Genomic DNA, 25,914 nt, shown 5'->3' with positions numbered 1-25,914 from the left:
CCACCTCTGAAGAGCTGCCTCTTATCAGTCGAGTGTCAGAGAGAGCCCCCAGCACCGCCGCCGCCTCCTCCCCGCTGCCTTTCTAAATGCTTTTCTATTAAGAGCAGTGTTGTGTCCCTCTGATAGCGGCAGCTTCTCCACTTCATCATTCATAATCCCAATGGGCATCAATGGACTCTATAGCCTTGCCATCCACACCAAAGGCTTTGTCATTCACTGCAAACGAAAAACAAACCTAAACGAGGGTGAGAATCGGAGGAATTCGCTAAATGGCCCAGAAGGCCCGAGCACTCCAGTCATGAATAGTCCACTCCCGCGCAAGGCACTGGTGATACCACACGTATTTGGAGTGGGGGTTTTGTTCTGCTTTAAATCTTTATTGATAGAATAAAACACATGGAAGGTTTTTACATGGTACTTAAGCGCTTTGTCTTTTAACCGCTGTTTTATTTTAGCTGTTAGCCCGCTGCATGGTATGACAGAGATAACGGGAAAAAAACACACACACTATAAAATCCCAGAGGTAGACAAGTGCTCTGCAAATCAAGGCATGAGAGTCGTGTGAAGAAAAAAATCGATGAAAAAAAATCCACGCCTCTACATCATAGTGACGGTGTAGGCTAACTTTCACCAGCTCGGAAAGTCTAAAATGATGTTCCCGCCCTTCCCAGCATGCAGAAGTCCCGCTGGGGGCCTCAATGTGATCAGCAGCATCCCCACCACGTCTCCTCATTATTGAGTAAATAGGTTTGGGCATGTCCTCAGTAAACAAAGCCAAGACTGACAGTTAAGGGAGTGAGGGGAGTGGGAGGCAGCCTCGTTCCCAATTAGAGTCGCCTCAGGCAAAACTTTAAAGAGGAGATCAATCCTACAGATCGCTAAACTGATCCTGTCACAGGCTGGGGATATTTAAACCGTGGTGTAGAGCCGAGCGGCGCGGGGCAGTTCTCAGTACAGTTTGACTGTGTGTGCTAATGACTTGGGGGTAGGCTCTCTCACCAGGACACACACCCCACAGCGAGGCGGCCGTGATTGACGGGTGAAATCGGACCTCAGCTGCAGTTCTCGGCACTGTAGGGGCCAGATGGGGAAATAGTGATTTGCGTTTTTTAGTATGCAGCTCCTGCACTTACGGATATTCCCTAATTGTCTCCCTTACTTACCTGTGAGGCTGTTTCCCATCACAGATGCAGAGTACATTTCAAATTAAGCCAGGCTGTTTTGATTTTTTTTCCTCGCCCAACACCTTTGAAGCAGACTTATTAAAAATGTGCCAGTAGGGCTCGTCCCTGTCCGTCTGCGCGAGGTAGAAAAGTTAGTTCTCACTAATGTTGAGACAAAATGAGGGAGGTGACGTGAGCTGAATGGAGCTAAGGGAGTGGAGGTGGAGATGACACCTGAGTTTAATCACATTGTCAACTGATGACATCCTGCTAAAGCAGCAGATACTGTATCTTTGACTACAAGCGAGTCGCCTGTACACTCCAACTCCCAGGCACACAATGTGTAATGTGTAATGAGCTACCGAGCCCTCTGCAACTGCAGAGGAACTGAACATTTAAATGAGCGAATGATGCATTATGTATATCACCGAGGTTCCTGTGCAGGAATTAATCATGATCATAAAAAGCCGACGACAAAACAACACGCTCAGGCCACCGCTAAATTGTTGTGATCTAATGCAAAACAAATTCATTTTTCATGCCATTAAAGATAAAGAAAATCTTAAAAGGTTTGGTTTTGCCTGTCTGCGTCTCTTATTGAGAGTCATTCACTTTCAACTTTATTTGCGGATTATTGCAAATCCCCGGTACAAATCATATCATGAAATCATGTAGCTGGGACATTGGATGTGTTCTGCTAATGCTCAAGGAAGATCCCCTGAGGGAGCCATTGAGTGGGGGGGGGGGGGGGGGGGGGGGCGGAGAGAGAGAGTGAGAGAGGGAGGAGAGAGGCAGATAGAGGGAGAGAAAGCAAGGGAGAGGTGGAGAGCGAGTTTGCAGGATGGGGAAAGGAGGGAAGGGCGGGAAAGAAAGACAGAGAGGAGGGGAGGGCGCTGGCAGTCAAGCTGCACTTTATCCTGACAGATCTCCTTTACACACTAATTTCCTTGTTAAAGAAGAGAAAATGGCACTCAATCCGGAGAAATCCTTTTCTCCCGGAGCAGGCCTGTCAGCTGAGGGATGAGTGGATACAAGCAGAGCTTTCCTCCTCAGGCTAGCTCCCCCTGGCACACAGCAGCTAGGCTACAGCTCACAGCAGAGCTCTCTATCTATAGCCATAATTAATACACCATCGGAATATAATGAGCCATACCGTGATACATGAATTTTTGCGGTGGCCGCTGTCGACATGCAGCCGCTTAACAGCATTTCTGGGAAATCAAATGTAAAGTGAATTGATTTCTCCATCATGTCGTCTCCATCACAAATGGCAAGTCTAATCGGGCACAAACATTTCATGCTCAGTTGCTGTTTACAAACCTTCCCCATGACAAAACAGTGAGCCGCCCCCTTCCTTCATTCACAGTAACCACCAAGAGCGATAAAATCCAACGAGGACACATCTTTCAACTGCAACTTATTTATCACTGAATTTGTAATTCACCAACGTGTATTAGCTCGGATTTGAAAAGGGCAGAGAAGAAAAGCCTCTTTTATTTTAAGTCAGCGGTGTTAGCTGTTCAGTCTGGATGTTCTCATCTCCCCAGATTACTATTCGCGGAGTGTGTGTCAGGACTACTTCTCAGAAATCTCGGTAACAATTCAGATGCGATCGATAAGGAGTGACAGTTTATTCTAAGGCTTAGCACAGGCCAAGAAAAGAACGACTGAAGCATCAAGTTTAGAGGAATGAATTTGTTTTGTATTTGATTTTTCCATTAAATTTATCACCACTTTAACTCTCCTTTTTTCCACCACCCTCGCCCGCTCACTCGTTCCCTCTCACTTTCTCCCTCACTCTGTCACTCACATCAACAACAAGGCTGTAAACGGCTGTCAGTTTCTCATCTGTGATTTCCATGTCGTCACTTTCATCCATTTTTGATTGCTTCACACCCTATACCTATGATGCTTTTAGTGCTCATCTGTGACCTTGTGAGATGATGGGGAAAATTATAAAATACATTCTCAGTGGCAGGGTGCTGATGCCCTTTATAACACTTCATCATATCTGTGGTGGTCGGGAAAATAGTGGAGACACATTTCCTTACAAAACTGCCCGATGCCGGTTTGGCGCAAAATCATATGGTAAATCTATTACCACTTTGTCAAGAGAAACCACTTGAGGTTTCCCACAGTGTTGCAGCAGACAAAGTGGAAAATAGCAACCCTGGAACTACTGTCCGATTTCTCTTATTACAGTGTTTTCAAAATCGTCTCCCTTTTTTCGGATTTAAGGGTCATTGAGAAAGCCAATCAGAGGGACAGGCCAGTCAGAAAGCCAGCGGCGTGAACAGGACAGGAACCAGCTGATGAAATTCATCCATACTTCTCACTTATGATGACATGATTGATTTTCCCTCAGAGTGCTCAAATGTAGGATTGTCTTCCGACCCCCATCTCCTCCTCCATCCCGCCTCAATCTGCCCACCCACCCGCCAAGCCAACAGCTAATGGATAAAGCCTCTGTCTGTCTCAGGCATGGCGGAGAGTTGACGAGTGGAAGAACAACTGCAGCGAATGAAGGGTGAAATCTGAGAGTGCAATTTTCCGTCTGTCAATCTCCCGTCAACAGAACAAGTTGACCACCAATCAGCGGAGTCGATTCGGGGCCGGCGGTGGATGGGAGCACTCTGAGTGACAGCATCATGTCACTACATTAACACGGCAATGAAAGACATAAAAAGGAATTTTTTTGAAGTGGCCGGTCAGTTACTTGATCTCTGGATGTGATTTGGGGGTGGGGGCTGGGACCATACTTTTCTGCTTTAACAAATGTACAAACTGACAGGTTAATGCATAACATGGCACTATATAATTTATGGTTCTGAATTCGGGAGACTCCTATCATCCACTAGGTGCTTCAAAATACAACCAATTAAACTTTACTTAATTATTAAAGGTAGAAAGTGAGGGAGAAACATGCCTTAAAAACTCCTGCTTGCAGTCAATTACGATAAAACTTTAATGAGGCAGGATAGAGAGCCATAAAAACTGATAGCCCCTCCGTCATGAATTATATATCCATATCGATTTTGTTTCTTTGCTATAAGAATTGCAGGTAATCGTATGTTACCACATGTAAAGTGCACTTCCCTAGCGAGGATAAATATTAACTATCAAATATATATGAGGTGTGTGTGCATTTATGACCAGGCTCATGTAGAAAGTGAAGAGCAGGGATGTCGAGGCGAGGGCCATTGGGAATGGATGAAGGGTGCCACATCTGACAGTAAGAGAGACCCTTAGCGGTGCTGGCTTGATATGTTACCTAGTTAGCGTCACGGAGAGAGGAATAAATAGTTCTTTATTATTTGTGGTTGCCATCATGTCTCTCCTAATAGACAGGCTATACTGAGTTTAAACCACATTATCCTCGGCGAGACCATCGCAATTACTCTTGAGAGCTGGGTCTGATGTGTGGATAAGGCAGGTCGCCCATGTCTTAATGAACACAAACAATGTGAAATGGAGGAAGGAGCAGTGGGGGGAAAGATAATGGCAGGGGAGGGCTTGTTTTAATAGAGACAGCACTAAGTTGTTTGCTATGATCTATGCGAAGTCGGAGAATGCCGAAAACCCCCAATGTTAGTTTGTGGAGATCTTTTCTTCATGATCCTATTACCCGATCCATCCCACACCCCGTCTCCCTGTATTTTGCCGGTGAACAGCGGGCGCAAATCCTGTTTAGAGGATCTCCAGTTGCTGGACTTGTGTGTCTTGCTGTCATTGTCACACCGTCCTGCCTCGTTGGACACTCGCGGGGGTTAAAGGGCACCAAACTGGATCACCGTGACACCCGGCGCGAGCATTATCCCCAGCACAAATGGCTCAGTGCTGGGTTAATTGATAAACTGCCGCTCCACTTCATTAGTCAGACAGACCGGGCTTAACGAACGAACACAGAGAGAGTGTCACTCTGAATATGTTAATCATGACTGGCCATTATGGGGCTCTTCCCTCCACCTTCTCGTCTCAATCGCTGGTAAACTACAAAGACGAACTCTGTGTAAACTCTGTGTGCGCCTGTGTCGAGCGGGGCTATTTATCAGCGACAACGGGGGGGAAAAAAAAAAAACACAGGAGACAGACAGACACAAGAGTGGTCCTTGGTGTTATTGAATATAAATATATAATAACCATGTAAAAAATGCATCATTTGGCCTTTTCACAAAGGCAGTTGTAATATAGCGCTAGGTGAGCACTGTACTTGACGTACACACTGGAGGTGAGGGTGTCAGGGGAGAGCTCGCTGGAGCGAGAGGAGGTTTTATTGTTGCCCAGCCCTTCCGCTTAAGTGCACATGGCTGGGAGGAAGCCGGGACCTCCAGCTCTGACCTCTGCGCATGTATATTTAATAGGCCATCAGTTGGCCGGGGCAGCGCTCTGATCAGGATTCAGAGAGGGGCTTTGAACACCCCTGTGTATTCCTGAGCGTGCAGCCTCAAGCTGCTCTCCCCAGCTGTGTCAATCCGACAGCACTGTTACAGGCACCCAGACAAGGCGCTGGGCACTCCACTGCTACCGCCTAATGACTACAGAAGAAGAAGAAGAAGAAGAAGAAGAGAAAAAAAGAAGCAAAACAAACACAAAAACAATAACATTTGGCGTATGGAGATATGCTACAATCTAATGAGCGTTGTTTTTTTTTTAAACAACGAAATAGTGATTTACTGTAGGGCGTGTGGGATATGTTTGGATTACATCAGCTATGCTATGCAATGCTATGTTCCCCTTAATAATAACAAAAAGGCAATCTCACGGTGACTGCACTACACACGGCGGTAACGATTGCAGAAACAAGACGGCAAACAGAGAAGTGCCACTCGCGTGTCTTTTCTTCTAACAAGGTATCACTACTCTTTGAATCAAATCGGCTCCGTGTGAGTGCATGTGTGTGAGCGTATGAATGTCACAGTGCACGTGTGTGTGTGTGTGCGTGCGTGCGTGCGTGCGTGTGTGTGAGGGCAGCTTAACGAGGGCGGTTCATTTGACAGGCAATTAGTTTGCGGAGCTGCTATTGACAGCCCCTGTGCTTGTGTTTGTTCAACAGCTCTGGGTGAGTTCCACGCTCCCTGGGCTACGTGACAAAGCACCTCCGACAGGGAGCTCCTGATCTCCACCGAGGCTCGGAGGCTCGCACTGCGAGGGGGGTGGATATGTGACAGCCAAGCAGAGAGAAGAGAGGGAAGAGAACGGGGGGGGATATACAAAACCCACAAGGGTCTATTAGGGGGTTGTTGCAAGTTAATGTAGCTACAACACACTTTTTTGTGTCGTATTTTGAAAGGCCTGAGCAATGATGTTGTCATTTGTTGTTTGATTGCGGGGATAGCGGAGGGTAATCTTAGGAGACACTGAGGCTCTCACACTACATGCACACACATAAAAATGCAGAAAGCGAGGAGACAAGGAGGTGGGGGGAAAGCTAGAGGGAGACGGAGGAGAGGAAAAATATAACAAGATCCAAACACTCTTTTATCCTTGAAAATCCCATATTCTAATGCAAGGGCCCATCCCTCTTTCAGTTGCAACCGTTTCGTTTGTAGAGCCAAGCTCCCAATCAATATCATTATTTTCACAGAGGATCGAAGCGCCTTCACCGAGTTAATGGGGGATTGAGGTGGTAAACGTTTACCCTCTCACTGTCAGCAGAGCAGTGGTCCATAGTGGGCCCAGATGACAGCGCTGGCCCCACTGTGGACACACTGTGTGGAGATGTCCTGTGGGTAGACAGGCTGCATGGACTGTCAACCGCCTGCCATGCCCTAGATGGCCTAACATATCGGCCACTTGAGTTAGAGCAGCAGCATGGGCTCTGACTCCTGCTCGAGCTAACAGAAACAAACCGGCCAGCCCTGGCAGCAGCATCACTGCACTGCTTGACACTGCTATTGTTGGTACACGCAAAAACTGGAAATGCACTCTGTTATTAAGTAAAATATTAAATAACACGCTGGATTATAATAATGAAATTAAACATGTTTTGGCCGATTCCCGCCGTCTTCGACTGTGGATCAGCTGTTCCGTCGGATTTTGGGGGAAATGAAGACTAATCTGCAGCTGGCAACGGCAAATAAAATTCTCTCATATAGCAGCATATGCTAAATAGCTCTTCAAGCACGCAGATGCATTGCTGTAAAATACTTCTGTCTGCGTATCTGCATCTCCCAGATGGGTCCCAAGCTGTGCCAAACTGCATCTCATCAACAGCTATGAACTATGGCATCACATGACCGCAGCAGATACGTGGCGTCCTATTCTGTCTCGCCTTGGCACAAAATGGTCAAGCGATGCATCATCAGGGAAGCCCACACTTTGTCAAAATGGAGGTAACTAACCGCGAGGGGCAGGCGGGGGAGAGAGAGGGAGAGCCTGTTCCGCTCTGAGTGTCGAAAGTTCTGTTCAATAAACAGGAGAAAAGAACAAGACTTTTGTCCGATTTCCCTTTTTTTTCACTTTGGAAAAACGACTAATCAGCAGAGTTCGAGTTGATTTGGGTTTGCATGAGGGTGTGACTAAGGGGTAAGAGATTTCATGGGATGTTGCCCCATGATTCATTGAGTTATTGGTTTCCGCCCTATTTTAATCGCTGGCGGGCCCGGGCCAAAAAATCTCAGAGGATTCCGAAGAGCTCTTTTCTCCACCATTCAGCAGAATGGAATTTGGTCTGCAAGTGCCTCACGTCATTCGAGGCGTCCTTCACAGTTTCGGGGGCCCTAATGCAAACCACATGGAGGCCAGCGTCCGGTTACGGACCTCTGCAAAAAAAAACAAAAAACGGACGCGTTCCCATTGGCTGCGTCGGGATGGGAAATGGGGTGTCTTGATGGAAAAAGATAACAAACACATCTAAGTAGAAGTCACAACATAGCCAAAGCACACACACACATTCACATGCATAAATATACATACACATGTACATACACAGGGACATATACAAATATACATGCACATACAGAAATACACACACGGACTGAGAAACATACACTGATGGGCCTGCAAAAAGCTGTTTGCCTGACATGATGGAAGAATGAGTAGCAGGCTCTGTAATATTGCTCCTATTCTTCATTGACAAGCATATATATTTTTGCTGTTCCCAACTGACTTTGCAGCGCTGAACTCCATTTATGAATTATCTGACATATTTCCTGCTATTTTTTTGACAGGAGTACTCAGAGGAAATTTCAAGGCACCTTTCTCCTGACAAGTAGAAATATCAATATTTGAATAAATTGCAGATTTGGATCTCCTCACATGGATGCTCTCCAGCAAGACCGTGTGTGTATGTGTGTGTGTGTGTGTGTGTGTGTTTGCAAATGTGTGTGTGTGTGTGTGTGTGTGTGTGTGAGTGAAGTGAATGGGAAGGGGTTTGTTTCATTCTGTTACCACGGTCTTATCCCCCCGAGCCCGCAGGCAGAAATCTGTATGCAGCATTTCATTAGGAGGGAGCTCGACTGAGTGACATGTGAAGCACACCTCGCCGTCGACCTGATGAAGTTTACTTCTCTCAAACGACAAAAAGCCACTTTGTAGACTAGCCCTTTTTTTCCCCACAGAGGAAGAGAGGGGGTGATGGCTGAGCACCAATAAAAGAATCATGAATGTTGTTTCACAGAATGACAGGCCTATCTGTACACAAATATTTCTCTTCGAGAGAAATGTGAGCTTCAGAGCTTCTTTTTTTCTTTCCCTTTTTCTCTTTTTTATAGTAGATTTGACTTGATAGAACTGACAAAAAATATGATCACCTAAATTCTAAGCCTCGTAGAAAACATCTGACAGGAAGCACAAAAGGACGAGCGGAAACGGACCGCTCTTATCTACCACAACAAAAGTGGCAAACGTTGCGTGAGGGTTAGAAGTAGCATTTCACCCAGCGAACTAAATAATTTACAAACAAATACACCATTGTCCTGCAACCTTGATAAATACACCATTGCCGTCTGAGAGGTCAATGTCAAGCATCCATAACACTCAGCACTGTCTTCTTAAAGCTCCTGGTGTTACGTATGAGAGACTTCTGCCTATCTGTCTCACTCTGTTTAGCCGCAGTAGCTGCCATGCTGTCTGCATGTCTGCCGCTGCCGCTGATAGATCACTCTCCTGCCTACCTCTTCAACCTCCACCCCCTCCCCCCCACACCCCACAATCATTTCTGGGAGCCTGAGAAATGGCTTAGCCATGTGAGGTTACTCAGGTACCAAAAAGGGCTGCGACCCCGTGACCCCCAGCGCCGACCTTCCTGACCTGAATGTCATACTTTCTCCCTCTCCTACAGAAAACAAAAACAAATCTTATCATGCGCCTCCGCGGCTCTAAGGGGGAAGAAAAAAAGAAAAGAAAGCCCTTGTATCAATGTGGCGCTTTGACAATCATCTATCCACATGACCTGTGATTTCTCCGACAGGGTCTGCTTGACACTTACAACAGAGAGGTGACGGCGCGCAGGTTGTCCATCTCTCGCCTCGCCTGCCCTTATCTCCTTTCCTCTCCATCTCTCCCCTCACTCCTCCTTGTGTGCACAACTTAATAAGCAAGCAAGGGGTAGATTCCCATTATGGAAACCCTGGAAAATGGCCCGGACATTTTCCCCCCATATCTGGGATCTCCATCTGGAGAAGGCACTCTCACTCTCAGTGCCCCCCTCGTCCAATCTCTGTGTGTGTTCTGGTGATCCTACACTGCAGCGATGGCTTTCACTCTCCACTGGCTACAATGAGATTGGCCCACCAGGTTGACTCTATTCGAATCGACAACCCATTTCAATAACGTAACAAAACAGAACAGAGTGCTGACGTTGAATAAAACATTTTTTGAAGAGCGACCAGGGTGCGAGATGGGTATCTTAAATTATCTTAATGTGAACGATTTTGGAACATTTTGGCAGAAACATGCATTTCCTAGGCATGACGTGAAAAATAATCGGTTTAGTATTGATTTAATAATAGCATGCAATTTGGTTAGGTTACACCTTAGTGTTGTTTTTAATCTGCATGTCTGTGTCCCACATCAGTTATTCATAACTAGAGTGTATGGTTAACAGACTAATAAAGATTACACTGAGGTCAGCAAGTCACTAATCCCCGGCATTATTAGTAAAAACAAAACCTACAGCTTTACGCCGTTCACCTCATCACATCTGAGTGCCTACGCACGTGCATAGGGTCCGAACATAATATGGTGTGATTCAAACCATACAATGAGAAGAGAAAATAAATATGCTAAGAGCAGCAGGGGTGGACCGGGCCAGGCCTCTGCGGACCTATGTCATCACTCCCTCTGGTCTCGGCGGTGCTCCCCACCCGGGCGAAAGGCTCAATGATTACGGAGGCTCAGCTTCCCTCTAAGAAAGCAAACCGGAGCTGCAGTCCAAACAAGGCCAAGCCAGCAGCGAGGGAGCACTGCTACGCCAGGCAGCTCGGGTTTACCGTCGCCTCCGACCTGGCTGGCCCCCGGGCTTGCATTAGTCCCTCAGCCCAGCCTCTCTAGGACAAACAAACAACCACCACTTACACAGTCAGGGACGAGCAGTGAGGCAGGGAGAGCCGGTGCCACCAGTACTGTGTGGAGGGGAACCTGACCCAATTGGATTTGCTTTATCACCCCATATAATGACTCCCAGACTGGCGTGTTCCAGTGGTAGAAAATAAAAAAGATTACCAAAAAAAAAATCTGCCTGCCTGCCATTCTGAGTTTGGCCCAAAAGGGGCAGTTCCCCCAAAACAGATGGGGAGGCATCTCAAAAATGTTCTCTGCCTCTGGGGACATGTGGTTTTCCCCATCATTATATAACTGTAAACTCCTGGATGTCAGAGATTGGGGATAATAACTTTCAGATGTTGGCAGCCCGGGCCAAAGCTGGGACCTGCTGGATGGGAACGGTTATTTGGCAGAGGGGAGGAAGTCTGAGAGATTAAGACTAAGATGTGACGGAGAGAAAAGTGAATCTGGACAGGAGCTGGATGGGTCGCCTTATTCTGTGTCGGCGTGTTCGGTATTGTACCGGGTCCTAATAACGACTGTGTGGGAGGCAGAAGCCAGGCATGTGTGTGTGTGTGTGTGTGTGTGTGTGTGTGCGGGCGGGATGGAGCGCAGGAAACAAATTAATATCAAAAACACAGGAAATCATGTCATCGTGTTAACACGCTGAAATCAAGCTGAAGTGCTCGGGCTTGATCCACCACTTTCGGCATTCCATTTCAATTTTCGGACAGATTTGATATGACAGCTTTAGCACTCCCCGTTGCAGTGCAGATGTGCCACTAATTCAGAAACAGACACACCTCCTTCAATAAATGAGTCCTTATAGAAGTGTCATCCCGTTAAACCATTTTTATTGGTTTGTCTCACATGGCGGGAGAGGATCATTGTTCACTGCCGATGTGGTCGCTGGTTGCCGGTGTGGTCAAGGTTCGGTCACTTAAACTCACTGTCAGTGTCCTAATGAAATGAAGCATCCCCTCACATGTTTGTATGTATTGCAGCTGGTCACTGTGCGGTAAAAAAAAAAGAAAAAAGAAGCAAAATCCCTTTTCCCCCCTTCTTTCTAATTTTTTTTTTCCTTTTGCTTTAAAGTATCGATCGCAGTGCTGAACAAGCAGAGGAGTGTTTTTTATTGTAAATCAATACTGATCGATCGGCAGCCTGGGTGTTGAATATGGATCAATATCACACCAGGCTGTGGAGGAGATCTGATTTCAATTGGCAAAAGAAGCCCACAGCAGGTTTCCATCAAGCGGTAATTCAAGACATGGGAACATAAGTCAGATGGATTGATATAGACTAGCCAGGACCTTTCTTGCCACTGAACCAGCACAAGGAAATTTCTGTCATATATCATTAACACAGTTGGGGCTGGCAGTAAAAAAGTAAAAAAGAGGGGGAGCAGAGTACCTCGTGACCCTCAATGAGGAGCATTGGTCAAACTTTGAATAAATACTCCATTATTAGCATGAATCTTGTGTTTTTTTATTAAAAAGAAAAACTCCAGAATGAAAATAAATCCAACCAACACACACACTAAAATAGGCGCGGAGGCTCCCCAATCTCTGCGCACATGCACCATAGTGTGGTCATGTTCTGTGGGACTTCTGGAAATGATTATGTGGAGGTCAGCTCGAGATTCATACTGTAAGCTGTTCTTAATTTACTGAACAAATGTCCTCGAGAAAACTGGTGGAGAGCGAAATATTTTTCTTACACTTATCATACAGTCGATCTTTATTAAACTTGCACATTTGTTTAATTTAAGCAGACCGACAACAATTCTAAATATAATGTAATGGCACCAAAGTGCACCAAGCATGTGTATATGTAAAAAAAATAAATAAAATAAAGTAAAATGAAAAAAAGGAATGCTACGTTCATTCATCACTTGTTTGTGATTCCTGAACAGAGGGGCACTGTTCCAAATGACAGCATTGTAAAACAATAAAAACAGAGCTATAGTTAGAAATAACTTGTCACTTTTAATAAATGACACTGGTTCAGGGCTCTTTCTCTGGGGCTTCTCGTCCGATACATCCCAGGCACCCCTGGGGCCAACAGAGCAGCCAGCAGACCAGCTCGTTTCCCCGAGGTAACTGATGACCCTATCCCCGAATTCCCGCGTCTTTGTCCTGTGACCTCACACCAGCGGGAGCAGGACCATGTCCGATGAAATCTTCTGACTGCTTCCCATCCTAATCTTGCCCGTGTCACACTACAAATTGCTACATTCAGAAAATGGAAATGGATTGAGGTGGGGATGGAGGGAGGGACTGACGGAGGTAGGGGGGAAAAAGGAAGGATGGCAAGGGGAGCGGAGTGGAGGAGTGTGCATCGACAACCAGTCCCCTAAGAAAAATACTTGAGGAAAGAACGACTCGGGAGATCCCGACAAGGAATCACATCTCAGCGAACATATTGATCTGATTTACAAAACCTCCAGTCTAATGCGAAACAAATGGCGTGGGCGTGAACTGGTACTTAACCATAAAACCCCAGCATTACTCCGTCTCCGATGAAATACCACATATATCCCTCACCAGGGCCTAATGTGCTGTTTTACGGCCAGATACGACTGAGGTCGACCCAACAGTTTGTTTGACAATTAGGGGAAACCTAATAAGGATTGAATGGGAGTGAGAACATGCCAAGAGAAAGAAAAGAAACCCTTTTTCAAACGGAAAAAATGGCAACAACAACAAAAAAAACCACTGGTCTGAGTGACCTAAATGTGATTCACAGAATCAGGATCTGTTTGACAAAGCTCTTGCGTCATTAATGCTTCGAGAAACCAAACAGCGTCTTCAAAACAGCTACAAAGTTTAATTATAAAAGAGAGCTGCTAAATATTGGAGAAAGACTGGCATGTTTTATTTACTTCAGATTTAATTTCAATAATGTAAGGTTTTCTCCGCGGTGGCTTATTGCAGCAGTGTGTCAGGAAAAAGTGAATAAATCTTAAACAGATTGTTTTCTTTCATAATGTCAAAATAAATCACTCGCGTTGCTCCACCGCCTCATTTCGGTCCCATTAGCACAGCGCTGAACCAAGTCAGTGACTAGAACTGAAGATAGTGAACTTTAACAACATCTAAAAACGTACGGCAAAAAAATATTCGATAACCTGAGCTTATTTCTCTTCAGCCTGTGTGTGTGTGTGTGTGTGTGTGTGTGTGTAACTGTGTGTATATACAAGGTCCAATGTTGCTCTTGGCCCGGCATTCATCCCATCACCCCAGCTCTGGCCTTGTTTCTGTCAGCAGTGAACCAGGGGAGTAAAAGAGTGGGGGCAGGAGAAGGAGAGGAAGAGAAGGAAAGACGGAAAGAGAAGGGGGTGGTGAAGGGGGGAGGGGTTGTCTCCATGGACAGATGGACTGCTCTTTCTCAACACATGTGGAACCATGTTTCGTCTTTCACTGCCGTCAAGCTGGAGCCGAATCCGTCGCTCTGTTGGCCCGCGCCACTCTTTCGTACTGCACACCTCTCTCTTTAGCACAGCACACACACACACACACACACACACACACACACAAACACACGAGTGCGCCAACACTCGCGCGCGTACGTGCAAGTGTGTGCACACACAGAGGCACGCACACAAAACGCACGCACACACCACGCAAACATCCCCGTCTTTCTCTGCACACATGTTAAAGTCATCACCCCTGCTCAGCGCTAGTAAAACACAACACCCCCGGCTTCTCTGCTGTTGTCAAGTCTTGCCATTAGCTGATGCCACTGGGGAATCCTACCCTAGTGAGGTGGGCCTCCCCCGGGAGCGTCAGGCACCACGTTACGTTCAGCCGCCACTCATGTGAACCCAAACATGTGAGCATAATTTGGAAAATATCATTTATACTGTGCGTCTTTGTACGTGTCTTGACATTTACAAACTGCGATAAAACCGACACGAGGGAGGAGGGAATAGAAAACAGGGCGAGAATAATTTGAGGTAATGTTTTGCTTAGTGAACAGTATTACCCAATCCTGGATGCTGTGGAGCACTGGGAAGGAGGTTCTGGCTCTGAGGCTGCGGAGAGGGTCTGGGTTTCATTTTTCAGCAAGTGCAAGCCAAGGGAGAGCTGCCAAGTACAGATTTCGCTCTCAACACTTCCTGCTCTTCCTACTCTGGCTCAGGAGGAGACAGGCTTCACTCAAACATCGTGTCGGTTCAGGCAAGGGTGGCCAGTTTTTCCTCCCATTTCTCAATGGGCGTCAGGAAAAAAAACTCACATCTGTCTCATGAATTACACCAAACAGAGCCATAAGTAAAACACCGCGATTGACATATTGTTGAGCCACAAATTAAAGGCGTTGTGCACGCATGGGTAAATAGAGGAAAAAAAGGCATTTCCCATTCAAGTTACCAGCTTTAATTGACTCACTTTAAAGCCTAGAAACACACTGCAGCGCAGGTCCCGCAGCCCGATGGTATAATGTCAAAGAATCCAGAAGAAACACCTGCAGCAATCAACTCTCAATCACAGAAACAGTGCCACTGCATCGTTTTCATTATGGATGGTGGGCGCACAATGCTAGATTAACACTACCTACTGAGTGCCATCTTAATTGCCCCTCCGCAGATGCAGTGAAAACATGTCATTTAGGTACTTCGCAAACACACTTCTCTTTGCAGGTTATCAAGACAGCCGCTCAGTGAAAACACACCCTCTTTTCCAATGCTGATGTGCAATTAAAATGGTTTCAGAAATCCGCTTTGACAGTCCAGGGCTTAGCCAAAAATGTAAATGACATTAAAGGAGACAATGAATTTAATTTTGTTTAATGTCCCCTTTCACTGATTCTCATTTACATCACATTTCCACATAAAGGGCTGACCTTATAAATACTGGCATTTGTTCAGCTTTTGGAGGTAATCACGGTTTTGCAAAAACCAGATGGGAGCGCACAAATTTTCCGATTTGTTTCTTAGAAGGCCGGGGGAAGCACATGCGAGGCGTTCTAAGGCTGCGGTCCTTTTGTTTCTGGTAAACAACTTGACAACAAGTCAAGTGCACTCTGGGAAATGACCTCGTAGGTGTTCCACAAATGAACGATAACGCGCAGTCGTTTAGAAAAAACAGACTCGCTAATGAGGGACATAACGGAAAGCTAAGCAAAATTTACATTAGGCCAAATTTTAATTGCATTAACACACGAACAGGTGCGATGAGGCCTTTATAAATGAGCTAAATGAATAAAAGCCTCCCACAGCACAGCCATGTGTGCTGACCAAAAAAAAAAGAAGAGAGACAAGGGGAAAAATAAGGGGAAAAACAAGTCAATGTCATGAATTATTCAGTGGCTGGGCTGCACTCCAAAGGTCAGTGCTCTTTGACCTCTGTGACAGGAAGTGAAAGGGAGCGCCGCGGCCGCTGGAATAAATGGAGCTGACATGTTTAGGTCTGGTCCGGAATCTGAATGGCAGCGTAAATTGACACGGGATGTTAAACTCTATGAACATACATTAAAATTGAAAATTCATATATGGGTAGAATACACACTGATAACTCATTCTCTCTCTGTCTGTCTCAATTCTGCATGCATACATTTGCTCCAGCCTCTCAGAGTAAAGGGCGACCTTTGAACCCCGACACACAGAACGAGTCCTCTTCTCTCCTCTTTCAACAACATGTGCCGTCTTATTACAAAATCCATGTGTGAGCCCCAACAATGTATCTAATCTTTCACACAAGAGAAGACAAAGTCAATATGCAAGAGAGTGAAGACGGATACCAGGCGGGGGAGAGTCTTCAGAAATTGAGTTATGTTTGACTATACACTACATGCACTGTAAATGGGAAAACCCATCTAATCAGATATTGGTACCCCATTACTATAATTCTAAAGACTCAAATTACCGACTGAATAAACCTACACCCCCGCTTACTTTAAGGCGCCATTAAGTTATAAATGTGACATCTGTAGCACTGCAGTATTTATAAAGTGTGGAGAAGATTACGCCGAAGTGCTGCGGTCATAGGAACAGTCACAAAAAAATATAATTTTTTTTTTAATTGACATGAGCAGTTACAGACGTTGACATTTTTACTCTGGTTTGATATGGGGAGAGAGAAAAATGTACGCTCGCACTACTGAAGACGATATACTTTGTTTTGTATAATAAAATACACCGACTTTTCCGAAATATATTGAAATTTGAGTCACAACACACATAAAGCCACCCAAATGCATCCAAAATAGGGCCTTTCTTCGTCCAAAAAATGAGTATGAATAATGCAAGGACATCAAATGTAAGTGCTGAAATATTTAAAGACCAAGCAGTGCTGAAACTTTGTGACAGCTGTTGGGCCTATATCTAACCAACTTTTTTTTATTTTTCTATTTTTTTTTTTTAAAGAGAATCCTTCCTCTTCAAAAATCTGAGTGAAAGTCTGTATCAAACCTCTGAGAGAAAATAGGGTAAACAGATGTCTGGCTTGACCGCAGGAAAATAGGACACATTTGGAATGATAAGTTTCCCAAACTCCGGTGGATATGCCAGATCCATGGGAACGCCAGTTAATGTCTCGCTAGATGCCAGCTAGCTGTGCGCGCTCTCCCCTCTTACCATCTGGGAAAATGTTACAGCGAACGAACGCCATCAATGATTCACTCCAAATCTGTTTCTTAAGGTTCGACCATGCTACTGTTTCTCTGGGAAATGTGGCAGTGCGAGCATGGTTTTCATACTGTAATTGTAGACAGATGAGACGTGCATGATTCAACAATCAAACCTCTCCTCTAGGTTTATGTCACTCAACTATGTTCTACTCAATTGGAAATAATCAGTTTCTGCCAGCAGCGACCGCAGCACAGGTGCCTGTAATGATGTGCATGGGAAAATGACAGATGTAACAGGAATGGCTGTAAAACATGGACGCTTTGACTAAAAGCTTACCCACGTGCACTGCGGGAATAGTCGAGTAATTGCAGTAAATAATCGTACGACGCAGACCTAAGCTCGCTGTGCTCCGGTCGTGTCCGTAACTCATGCTGAACCCCGCAACCTTTCACAGGCACCCCTCTCTGCGAGCCTCCCTCCAGTCACTGGGAACCTGTGTGGGTCTGTTAGGGTGAGCTGACGGGCTCATAGTTACGACATGGAGACAATGGGAGGGTCTAATGAGGAACATATGCTTTTGTGTTTCAACAGAGCCGCTCATTGTGCAAGGAAAGGGATACTCCACTCCCATTCAGATTCATCACAATGAAAATCCGAGCCCTCCCTGAGCCGGTTGAGCTTACAATATCCATCCGCTTCTCTTTCCCCCCCTGTTCTTTTTTTTTCCCACCCCTCTTCTTGACTTTAATTCTCCGCGCGTTCATTTTGCTTATTGTACTTATGTTACACGTTTTGTGCCGGCAGATTGGAGAACAATGGCGTGCGAAACTCTAAGCAGTGAAGAAAAGTCAGCAGAGCGACACAAAGCAAACATGAAAGCAGCGGAAATTAGTATAGACATCTCAAGTTATATGTTAAAATCATCCCTTCGCTGACAAATGCCCCTGACTGATAAATTGAGCAATCCACTTATACACCGGAAAAAAAAAACTCTCTCTTTACATTGTCCTAAACTCATCAGTACTTTTCTTTGGCATGCAATGTGACTGTCATGGAGAAAATAAACACCCAGCCAGAGCAACAGCATGAACAATATACAAGCATCATGCATGCGTATGACAGTGTGCGTGCGTGCGAGAGTGTGTGTGTCAGTCTGTCTGCCGTGTTTGCGTCCTCGTCTGTGAGTGTGTGTGTGTGTGTGTGAGTGTATCTGCATTTATCTGCGTGTGTGTGTGCGAGGTTGAGTTCAGACAGCAGTAGCTCTGGTAATCCATCCAGGCTCCCAGGGCAGCCAGCTCCTACTTCCTGATGCATGAGAAGCCGCTGGAGTGGAGTGGCAGCAACAACTGCTCAGCCCTATTTGATTACTAATAAGAGAGTTGTCCCCTCTGTCAGATACCAGGCATTCTCCGCTAAGCAAACAGTGATTCCGGCTAGTCAAACATTAGCATTGCTGTCTCTCCCTACTACGTGGTGAGAGTTACATTGAGATCGAGGCTCAAACGAAACCCCCTACCTCGCCCCTATATCCACCACACGCTCACACACACACATACACACACACACACACACACACACACACACACACACACACATCCGCCTACCTAAATATATTCAGACTGACCGGGACATATAGTTTCACAGGGTGAGAAAAAATGCCAGTGCCCGGAAGGAAACCATTCATTCTCCCTCTTTAGAAAGTGATGAAGGTAATATAAATGTGGCAGATGTCACTTTCCTGAAGGTGCAAGAACAAAACAGCGGACATAAAATGTTTATCCCCTCTAAAAGCGAAAACTTTAACGGCGCCCCGCTCACAGCGGACTTGAGAGAAGGAAACAGTCAATGAAAAAAAAAAAAAAAAAAGAGAGAGAGACTATTGACAGTGTAGAGCATCACCGCTGTAAACAAAGAAAAGGAAGCCAGCCAAATAAATGTGAAGTTGCCTAAGCTAATTAGGTGTATTCCCAGCATGATCCTCCAGTGATCGAGCCACCTGCGATTGAACAAACCCTATCCAGGTGGTGACCGCCCCTCGGTGCACCGGTACCTGGGAACGACGCCCCTCAGCCACTCTCACAGAAGCGCCCACGGTTCCCACACTGAGGGCCACGAGATGCCAGTCGGCCCAACTGGGCCGCCTGGCGCACCGGGAGGCGTCTGGTTTGTTCGCCACGCTCATCCAACGCGCCTGCTCATCCATTCATGCGCTCACTCGGTCCCCCCCCCCCCCCGCCCCCCCGGTTCGCAAACGCGGAAGAAGCGGCACCTACCTGTCAATGATCACAGGGTCTGACGGGGTCTCGTTCCTGTTCCCACAGCTTTTCTTGTCACAGCATCGGCTACAGGGGAGACAGGACATGTGCGCGTGTGAGAGAACAGGCAATACTTTCCTAAATGAATGAAAAATAAGTAAATAATGCACGCAAAACCACATACATTCATGGAGTGCCTTGGAGTGGTTTTGATATTGGGGGGGAGGGAAAAAATGGCCATGAGATTTCCTTCACTCAATCTATCCATTCCATTGATGCTGATGGCTGATAAAAAATGGTGAAAACAACATGTTGTGTTGTTTGGCTTAGTGTTGGAGGGGAGGGGAGTGGGGATTGGGCCAGGAGGCAGGGGAGTCACTTTTCACAGCTTCAGCTTTTGTTTACCTCTAATTGCCAAGCTGCTATTTCTGAGGGAGATGCAAGGTGCCACCCTCAACCAATATTTCTGCGGGGCATTTATCAATTATGGCCTCAAAAGCACTAATCTATCTTCCAGCACATGTTTCAACTGTCTCCTCCCTGAGCCTATAGCTAGCTGCCTTTCACTTCTTTTGATTAGAGCTTGAATCAAAAACTGCAAAAATAAACAAATACATCATTCCGAGCCTGCGCGAGAAACAAAAAACATATAAACATGTGTGAACGCGATGGATTTATGCCATATGGTGCGGAAAGGAAAACAAAGATTTTGTGCAAAGCTATACTGTCAGTCAACCGCACGCTATTTAAATATGTCTGATTTACAGGACTCTCTAGCAGCAATAATAAAGAGGTGTTTTATAGCTGAGGTGCTGCAGAGTATTAGAGCAAAAATATAATTCAAAGCCTGCTGTATTACAAGCAGGAGAAAAAAAACTAGATAGGATTAAATGATTATTCTTATTATAACTGTCCTTATTATGTATATCTACTTATCTGATAATAGGCAGCAGTTAAAGCACTTTCTTTATTCAGCAGCAAAACACACTTGCACCTCTTGACAATTTTTTTTTTATATATATATATTACCTCTAGAGCACAAGCATATTCAACGTGTCACAAATAAGTGATGGATGCATGTATAAATTGAGCGTGAGTGATGAGTTTATGCATGGAAAAGGACAAATCATTCTCAGCTCTCATGCTGCACTCGCTCTCAGCCAGTAACTTGAACAATGCACCGGTGCAACAAAGGAGAGGTTAACCGACAGTATCCGAATTCAATGTTCACAAAGCTCATGCTGAGCTCAACAATAACAACAAAAGGCGTTTTTCCTTTTAGTATCAATGACACTGCTGAATAGCAGCGCAATATGAGAGCTTGAGATTTTTGTGGTTAAATGACGCTAAAAGGCTCGCTGATCATTGTTGACAGGTGGGATCAACCGAGAACTGACTCTGTGCTAAAAAGAAAAAAAACTGATACATGGCATGTAATGTCTATGCATAACTAAACAGAAAGCATGTTGTCTCTGGCAGGCATCAGTGATGACAACGTGATACTTAAAGTGCAGAAAAAATAAATAAACTGTAAATTAAAAAACATTACTTATGTACCGTGTCACTGACGGTTTATTATACATCCAGTGTCCCTTCACTGAAGAAGACAGTCGGTTCATTCTCACTGTCACATTCGTATTCATATCAAAGTTGAATCACATCATATCAAAAGTTAGAAATGACAGCAGCTCTCTCTCTCTCTCTGCCAGTGTGTGTGTGTGTGTGTGTGTGTGTGTGTGTGCGTGCGTGCGTGCGTGCGTGTGTCTTTGTGGACCACAGCACAGTCTGGATTGCTGCATCCCATCATTAGTTTCAAAACTTATTGAAGGGGGGGGGGTTACTTTTTGCCTGGATCTGCAAAATGAACAGGGCAAAAAATAAAATAAAAATAATAATAAAAGAAGTAAAAACAGCGCTTACCTGCACATAATTTCATGAGTAAGAAGAACTCTGCACATTTCTGGATTCTTGTCCTGGCCCTCATAAATGATAGCCTTAGAAAGGAAATGAGATGGGAATAAAAGTGAGAACACACTCAGCTCTTAAACACACATTAGCTCACATGGATTCACAAATAATGAGACGAACACAGCTGCTGTTTCTGGACTTCAGGAAATAAATCAGCGCAGGAATAAACATGATGTTGGGACAACACAATATATTAGATGGGTCCTGGGTGAGAATGTGGTTAAGATCATCACAGTGTTGTGAATTATAATTATATATATTAACATCAATTAGCCATATCTAATAAAAAAATTACAAAACATTAGTATCACAAACAATGATGATAATAATAATTGCAGGAACAATAATTCTAGTGGCAGTGATGATAAAAAAAATATTCTAAAATAATTATTATGGGTATAAAATGAATGGAAATTGCAATGATGAGAATAATTATAAATTGTATTTTTTTGTTTTTGTTTGGGGTATTAATCTGGATAATATCCCGTGGCTCAGACAGACAGGCATGAGAAAGGCAGACAGAGAGATTTTCATAAGGAGAGATCCAATAGAAGTGTCATCAATATGCTTATAATCTGGGGATATTTGGGGGAAAGTGTTAATGGGCAATCTGTTGTTTATTTTGAGCCGCTAACAATGATCTTTCTGTGGATAAAAAGCGGTGTCTGGCGGTACGGTTGAGTAATTTTTGAGCATTGGCTGAAACAGATGGCGTGGAGCTATCAGTTCTGCCGCTCTTCTCCCTCTCCCTCCCTCCGATCCCTCCCTCCTTCCTCCGCTGCTGAGGATACGCTCGTTCCTCCCTCGTACGCTGAACCGGCACCAAATGGAAAACGCAAGCAGAGTGCCACAATATTGACAAAAATATTGACAAATAATTAAATGAAATAAGCAGGGTGATGTTTATTTATGGTTTGCTGCTATTGATAAATTAGTTCTATATTTTGTTTCTCTCCTGGCACGCTTCAGGCTAATATGAGAGAGTGACTTTGAAAAAAAAGTGACATATCTGAATCTCTTTTTTTTTTTTTTTTAAAGAAGCTGTCCCACTTGACCCGTGAGGGGTTGTTTTTATTTATTTTTTCTGGGTTTGTTTTTCTTTTCTTTCTGGGAAACCGGGCGATTATCTATATTGGTTTGATTTATGTCGCCATTTGCAGCTGTAGAAACAGAAATCCATAAATTGCTTGTTGTGCATCATTGACTCGGATCATTCGCACAGGAATGTTGTCTGTGACCAGTGGCCCAGGCTGCACGGCTCTATTCAGGGAAGCCCTCGCTTCAAAACATAAACACGGCGTGGACAGATGAAATATGGATGTCTCATTTATATGTCCCTCATTCTAACCGACCATACGAAAAAAAAATCCGTGCCTTATGTAGCTTTAAATGTTTATTATAAATTCGCAATAATAAAATTGCATGCTTTGGGCTCGTGGGTGTAGAAGTCGCTCACGTGTTTGTGAGGAAGATTGAATGAGTGAAATGCAACGACAGGAAAGAATATTAAAATATATATATATATATATATATATATAAAAATTGTAGATATATAAATATAAAATTTCATGCATCATTTTTGGAACCCTCTTTTAGAGCGTCACCTCTGACTCTTTGCAGGGAAAAAGTCAAATAAGATCATATGTAGTGTTGAATTTTTAATGCTGGACAAACTGAGCCTAAAGAAGCCCCAACGCAGGCAGAGTCGGGTTGACTTTGGACTCGTGGCAATATGATATGACCCCAACGTAAACAGCGCTGAGTGGAAGCTGCCTCATGCTTGTCACACCGGCGATTTGATTAAATATTTTGTGCAATTTTGCAAAGCAGATTATTATTATTTTAATTTTTTTTTTTGCTATTGTTTTTGTTTTGTTTGTCTGTCTCTGTATCTCAGGGGGTGACAATTTGCAGCAGCGCTTAAGGTTTTTCTTTTGGCTGTTTGTTTGTTTTTTTGCACACGAGTGAACCGTGGACGTGAGCGCTGGGTTTGCAGCGCGTGCGTTTCGAGGCGCAAGTGTAACAGCAGCTTACCTGCTTCGTCATGGAATCGATTAACCGTATGTAAAGATCCTGTTCTGTTCTGACGCCTGGGGAGAGAAGAGAGGGGGAGAATGGGAGAAAGGGGGAGAGGGGAAAAAACAAGACCACTTGTGAATTTTGAGGAAATGCAGGCAATAAATTATAAAGAGAGGGGGGAAAATAAGTTTGGTACCATGTCAAAAAAAATATGACACGTTGAACAAACCTTTGCTAAAAGATGTGTATTATCCTCACTACCATCTTTATAATTATTAGAATAGTTATTATTCTAATTCATATCATAAAAATGATTGTTGTGGTTATTATTGTTGGCTTTATGCATGCAGACAGACAATATTTGACAAATATCCACTCACCATTGCTGTACAATAACTGTAGTTTGTAATGTATCCCATTGTTCGTTTTTTCACTGGTTGGTTCCTGCAGAAGAGCAAAAGTTTGTGAAAATCAACATCAGCAGCTGCCTGTCATCAACACGTGCCTGTGTGTGTGTGTGTGTGTGTGTTTATGAATTATATTTATATATGTGCCAAAGAGGAGAAACACCTTTAGTTAAAAAAAACGACTCTGTCCTCAGCAAATTGAGGTTTTTTTTTCTTCTTCTTTAAATCAATATTACACGTGACTGCCCCTCAGAGTAACCCACTGCCATTTCACAGAAGATAATTTCGATATAGACATGTGCTGATTATGTTCAGGGTTTTCGTGCGTGTGTTTCTGAAGAAGAAAAAAAAATGCACCGCTTACTTTTTCTTTCTCCACAAAGTCCACAAAAGCTGTCCGCTCGATCTCCACGGGCTGACCCTGTCTGTCATACAGCGCCAGGACGAAATGGAAAAAATTGGATTTTCTGAGGTTGGACGGGGGCTGCTTTTCATAATGTGCCCGTGCCAAGCCGACACCGCTGCGGGGAGAAAACAAGAGACCAGCTCAGTTAAGCAGCGGACACCGGGGATACTAGATGATGGAGAAGGCTGATGGAAACATTGCAGATGCAGAAGAAGCGCGCTCCGGCATAAACGGTGGGGGGGGGGGGGGGGGAGAGAGATTTCTTGATTTGTCACAATAATGGGTAATCTCACGTAATGAAAGAAGGGGAAAGCCGAAGGGGGGGCATTTATTGGGAGACCGTAATTGATACAGAGTATTCGGGGGATTGAGGGGTCGATATGATGAGGAGGGAATGCGTGAGAAAAATCTGATGCTTTTTGGCATGCGTACCTTTGGGCGGCTGTGTTCGCATCCACCACCCCAGCTGTGTGCATCCAGGAGCGGACCGAGTTCAGTCCGCCCAGCGGTTCCTCCTTCATCGTCGTCCCACCGCGCGGTATAGTTTCCTGAATCCCAAACATTTAGGACAATTTGCGTGGGGAAAAGAGCCTCCTGCGAAAATTAAGGGGGAAGTAAAAAAAACGTCCAAGCGCGTTATCCTTCAGGGTTGCTCGCGTTGTCACGGGATGAGCAGCGAGAGCCGAGTCGCACTTGCGAGGGAAAACCTGGTCCACAGGTCTTGCCTCCCTCTTCAGTCCGTCCGATGTGAACAATTCTCAAAGTGCAGTACTTAGTTAGAGCGGTATCCACAGTCTGGAAAAGTGAATTGTTCAATAGACGCGATTTGTGTGTGCGCTCGCGTGTGCTAGTGTTCCTCTTTGTTATGTATTTTTTTTTCTTTTTTTCTCTTTTCTTTCTCTTTTCTTTTCTTTTTTTTTTTTGTGCTATTCACAGAAAAATCGATGGCAGTCGTTTGTGTTTGTGGGTGATGCTGCTCTCAAAGTGCCCACATCCCCGAAGCGCCGCATCCAAAACCTTCAGGACTTCTCGTTGAAATAAAAAACCCACTCCTGAAAAGGTGCTGCTGCTTCTCCGCAAGACAAACACAGGCAAAGGCTGATCACCAGTGGAGGTGTTCCTAGTACACAGGAGAGGTGGATAAGGGGCCCTTTCGCGTCGTGCACGATGGATGGGAACATGCAAAACTAAGCCCTCTTTCCCCGAGGACTGAAATCTTTCCCGGGAGCCAAAACTCTAAACCCACGGGAGAGGCGCTGTCAGAGTGTGACGCGGCGGGGGCGTGGCTTTGACCATATTTGGCGCTCTGACGTTTCCTGTCAGGCAGCGGCGCTGCGCTGCACGAGCGCAGCCCTGTAGTGCAGCGGCTTGCGAACACTCACTCGCTCCACTTTTCCTCTTGCTTAGGCCCTATATGTGGTGAGTTTACATTTTTTTTAACGATATGGACAAATTCAACCGGGTGTAACCATCACACATAATGAGGAAAATAATCATCATAATAATAATAAACATGACAATAACTCGAAATGATTGCTAATTAGTTTGAGCCGGCCTAATGATTGCAATTTCTGTGATTAGTTTTGTTATATTGAATTAAAATTAACAGTATTTGATACATTTATTCGATTAAGTCTGTTAT

General features: G+C 44.8%; 1 protein-coding gene across 8 annotated transcripts in view; it reads right to left on the bottom strand.

The window, feature by feature from the left end:
• ebf3b (EBF transcription factor 3b) overlaps nt 1–25,501 on the bottom strand; it is a 69,026-nt gene extending 43,525 nt beyond the window's left edge. For 3 of the 8 annotated variants that reach the window (XM_035606661.2, XM_035606662.2, XM_035606659.2), the window contains exons 1-6: nt 24,705–25,499; nt 24,231–24,387; nt 23,840–23,903; nt 23,475–23,530; nt 21,393–21,466; nt 19,491–19,559 (exon numbers count right to left, since the gene is read on the bottom strand). In XM_035606661.2, coding sequence (XP_035462554.1) covers nt 19,491–19,559; nt 21,393–21,466; nt 23,475–23,530; nt 23,840–23,903; nt 24,231–24,387; nt 24,705–24,835 — 551 coding nt within the window. In that variant the 5' untranslated portion in view covers nt 24,836–25,499. Of the gene's footprint in view, nt 1–19,490; nt 19,560–21,392; nt 21,467–23,474; nt 23,531–23,839; nt 23,904–24,230; nt 24,388–24,704 lie in introns of all 8 variants that reach the window. The other 5 variants (XM_035606656.2, XM_035606660.2, XM_035606658.2 and 2 more) reach the window with 4 other exon arrangements.
• Between the last annotated feature and the right edge of the window lie 413 nt (nt 25,502–25,914).

The sequence above is a fragment of the Scophthalmus maximus genome, chromosome 10 (genome assembly GCF_022379125.1).
Source record: "Scophthalmus maximus strain ysfricsl-2021 chromosome 10, ASM2237912v1, whole genome shotgun sequence".
In the NCBI taxonomy this organism is placed as follows: domain Eukaryota; kingdom Metazoa; phylum Chordata; class Actinopteri; order Pleuronectiformes; family Scophthalmidae; genus Scophthalmus; species Scophthalmus maximus.
This window is presented reverse-complemented; position numbering and strand designations above follow the sequence as displayed.